Here is a 2,277-nt window from a genome sequence, read left to right as displayed (position 1 = left end):
CACTCTATATGTAGCCATGCATGCCTAGTTGTTCTTGGGAAGAAAGTTGGCCTCATACATTGGCTACCTTCCCTCCTCCAACCGGTTTTGCCTAGTGTAATGATAGAGTTTTTCCTCTATCATTTTTATTCATACACACTTCAACTTATATTTTTTCCAGTGTAGAAAAATGTAATTTCTCTCTACAACTTGTGAAATTTTAGAGAGAAAAACACACAAAAATCCTCTCCTCTAAACCGAAATAGAGGAGATTAAACTCAATATTTTGGGTCAAATATTTAAGCTAGATTAATATTATTACTAGATCATAATAATATTAGTTATTAAGAGGTTTCCATGGGTATATGCTTTTGGGAGAGATTCTAAAATTGAATCTTGTTCATCCATTGTTGGAAAGCTCAAGAACTAACAAGAAGGAGATCTTGTTGGTGCCCATAAAACCGAAATATTCATATGGTAGGAAACCATTTTTCCTTACTCTTATTCTAGTTTTGCATGCATAAGATCTTTAAGTTTTTATGACTAAAACTTTAAACTAAAATATGTGATATTTAAAATATGATTTCCTAATAGATTCTCCTCCTAAGTGAGTTCGACATTGAGGTAAAAGACAAGAAAGGTGCAGAGAACGTGGTTGCAGACCACTTGAGCCGGTTGGTAAGGAATAATGACCATGACCAACGTTTAGAGGTGGTAAAAGGAGTTTTTTCCTGATAAAACTTTATTGCTTTACGTACTGTCGAACCTTGGTATGCTAATTTTGTAACTATTTGGTCTCTAACAAGTTTCCTGCTTGGTTGTCTAAAGCTTAGAAAGATAAGATTCGCAGTGATGCGAAATACTATGTATGGGATGACCCATATTTTTGGAATCATTGCTTTGATCAAATTATTAGACGGTGTGTTTCTGAGAGTGAGATGAATTTTATTCTCACTTTTTGTCACTCTCATGCATGTGGAGGCCACTTTGGGTCGAAGAGAACAGCAAAGAAGGTGCTCGATTGTGGTTTCTATTGGCCACATCTGTTTCGATATGCTCATGGGTTTTGTAAGTCTTGTGACAACTGTCAAAGAGTGGGGAATATATCCCAACGCAATGAAATGCCTCAAACCCCCATTATATATTGTGAAATTTTCGATTTATGGGGGATTGATTTCATGGGACTGTTCCCTAACTCTTCTGGATTTATTTGCATATTACTTGCTGTTGATTATGTATCGAAGTGGGTAGAAGCAATACCCACTAAGACCGATGATTCTAAAGTGGTTGCAGATTTTATCAAGTCTTTCATATTTGTTAGGTTTGGATTTCCGAGAGCTATAATCAGTGATCGTGGGACGTATTTTTGTAATAGAATAGTTGGTGCTTTACTGAAGAAGTATCATGTTACCCACAAGGTTTCGACGACTAATGGCCAAGTAGAGGTGTCTAATAGAGAGGTTAAATCAATTTTAGAGAAGACGGTAAATCCCAATCGTAAGGATTAGAGTTAACGCTTGGAAGATGTGTTGTGGGCATACCGTACTGCTTATAAGACGCCCATAGGTATGTGTCTGTACCGGTTAGTGTGGTAAACTGTGTCATTTGCCAGTAGAGTTGGAGCATCGAGCTTATTGGGCAGTGAAGAGTTTCAATACAAGCGTGGTAGGAGCGGGTGAAAATCGAAAATTGGAGTTACAAGAGCTTGGGGAAATACGAAATGACTCATATGAGAACGCGGCTATTTACAAGGAAAAGACGAGATTCTTTCATGACAAGATGATATTTAGAAAGGAGTCCACTGTTGGTAAAAAAGTACTCCTTTTTCAATCCCGTTTTATGTTATTTCCCGGTAAATTAAGGTCGCGTTGGGTTGGACCATATGTTGTCACGGATGTAGCATTTCATGGAGCTATTGAGATACGTAGTTTGGCTACTAACAAAGTTTTGAAAGTGAATGGTCAACGATTAAAGCCTTACTACGAGGGGTTCCAAGTTGAGAAAGTGGAGAGTTTGACTCTCTACGAGCCTATTTATGAAGATTAAATCTCGCCCCTAAGTCGAGCAAACGACTATAACCAAAAGCGCTTACGGGAGGCAACCCGAGTTTTTTATGTTTATTAGTTTTTATTTTTATTTTATTTTTTTTAAAAAAAATTCAAGTTAAATTATTTCATTTTTTTTAATTGCTTTCTTTACTAATTGTGTGTTTTTGTCAAGTCGGAAACTGCTATCCCGTCTTTGAGTGACATTAGTAAGGGTGAGAAGGAAGGAAATATTTTTTTTTTTAAAAAAAAG

The 2,277-nt window shown here is 36.5% G+C and overlaps 1 protein-coding gene across 1 annotated transcript; it reads left to right on the top strand.

Annotated features, from left to right (window-relative positions):
- The first annotated feature begins 1,157 nt into the window (after positions 1–1,157).
- LOC141632024 (uncharacterized) lies at positions 1,158–2,025 on the top strand. Its single transcript, XM_074444616.1, has 2 exons — positions 1,158–1,476; positions 1,592–2,025. Exons 1-2 carry the CDS (start codon positions 1,158–1,160, stop codon positions 2,023–2,025), a joined length of 753 nt encoding a protein of 250 aa, XP_074300717.1.
- The last annotated feature ends 252 nt before the right edge of the window (positions 2,026–2,277 follow it).

This window comes from Silene latifolia, chromosome Y (genome assembly GCF_048544455.1).
Source record: "Silene latifolia isolate original U9 population chromosome Y, ASM4854445v1, whole genome shotgun sequence".
Taxonomy (NCBI): Eukaryota; Viridiplantae; Streptophyta; class Magnoliopsida; order Caryophyllales; family Caryophyllaceae; genus Silene; species Silene latifolia.
This window is presented reverse-complemented; position numbering and strand designations above follow the sequence as displayed.

What these genes read in the sequence shown, in the direction of transcription:
- LOC141632024 (XM_074444616.1), top strand. Translation starts at nt 1,158, where the DNA reads ATGGGACTGTTCCCTAACTCTTCTGGATTTATTTGCATATTACTTGCT. An exon ending in GAAGACGGTAAATCCCAATC is followed by an intron (nt 1,477 to 1,591) that starts GTAAGGATTAGA and finishes GTCATTTGCCAG; the next exon opens with TAGAGTTGGAGCATCGAGCT.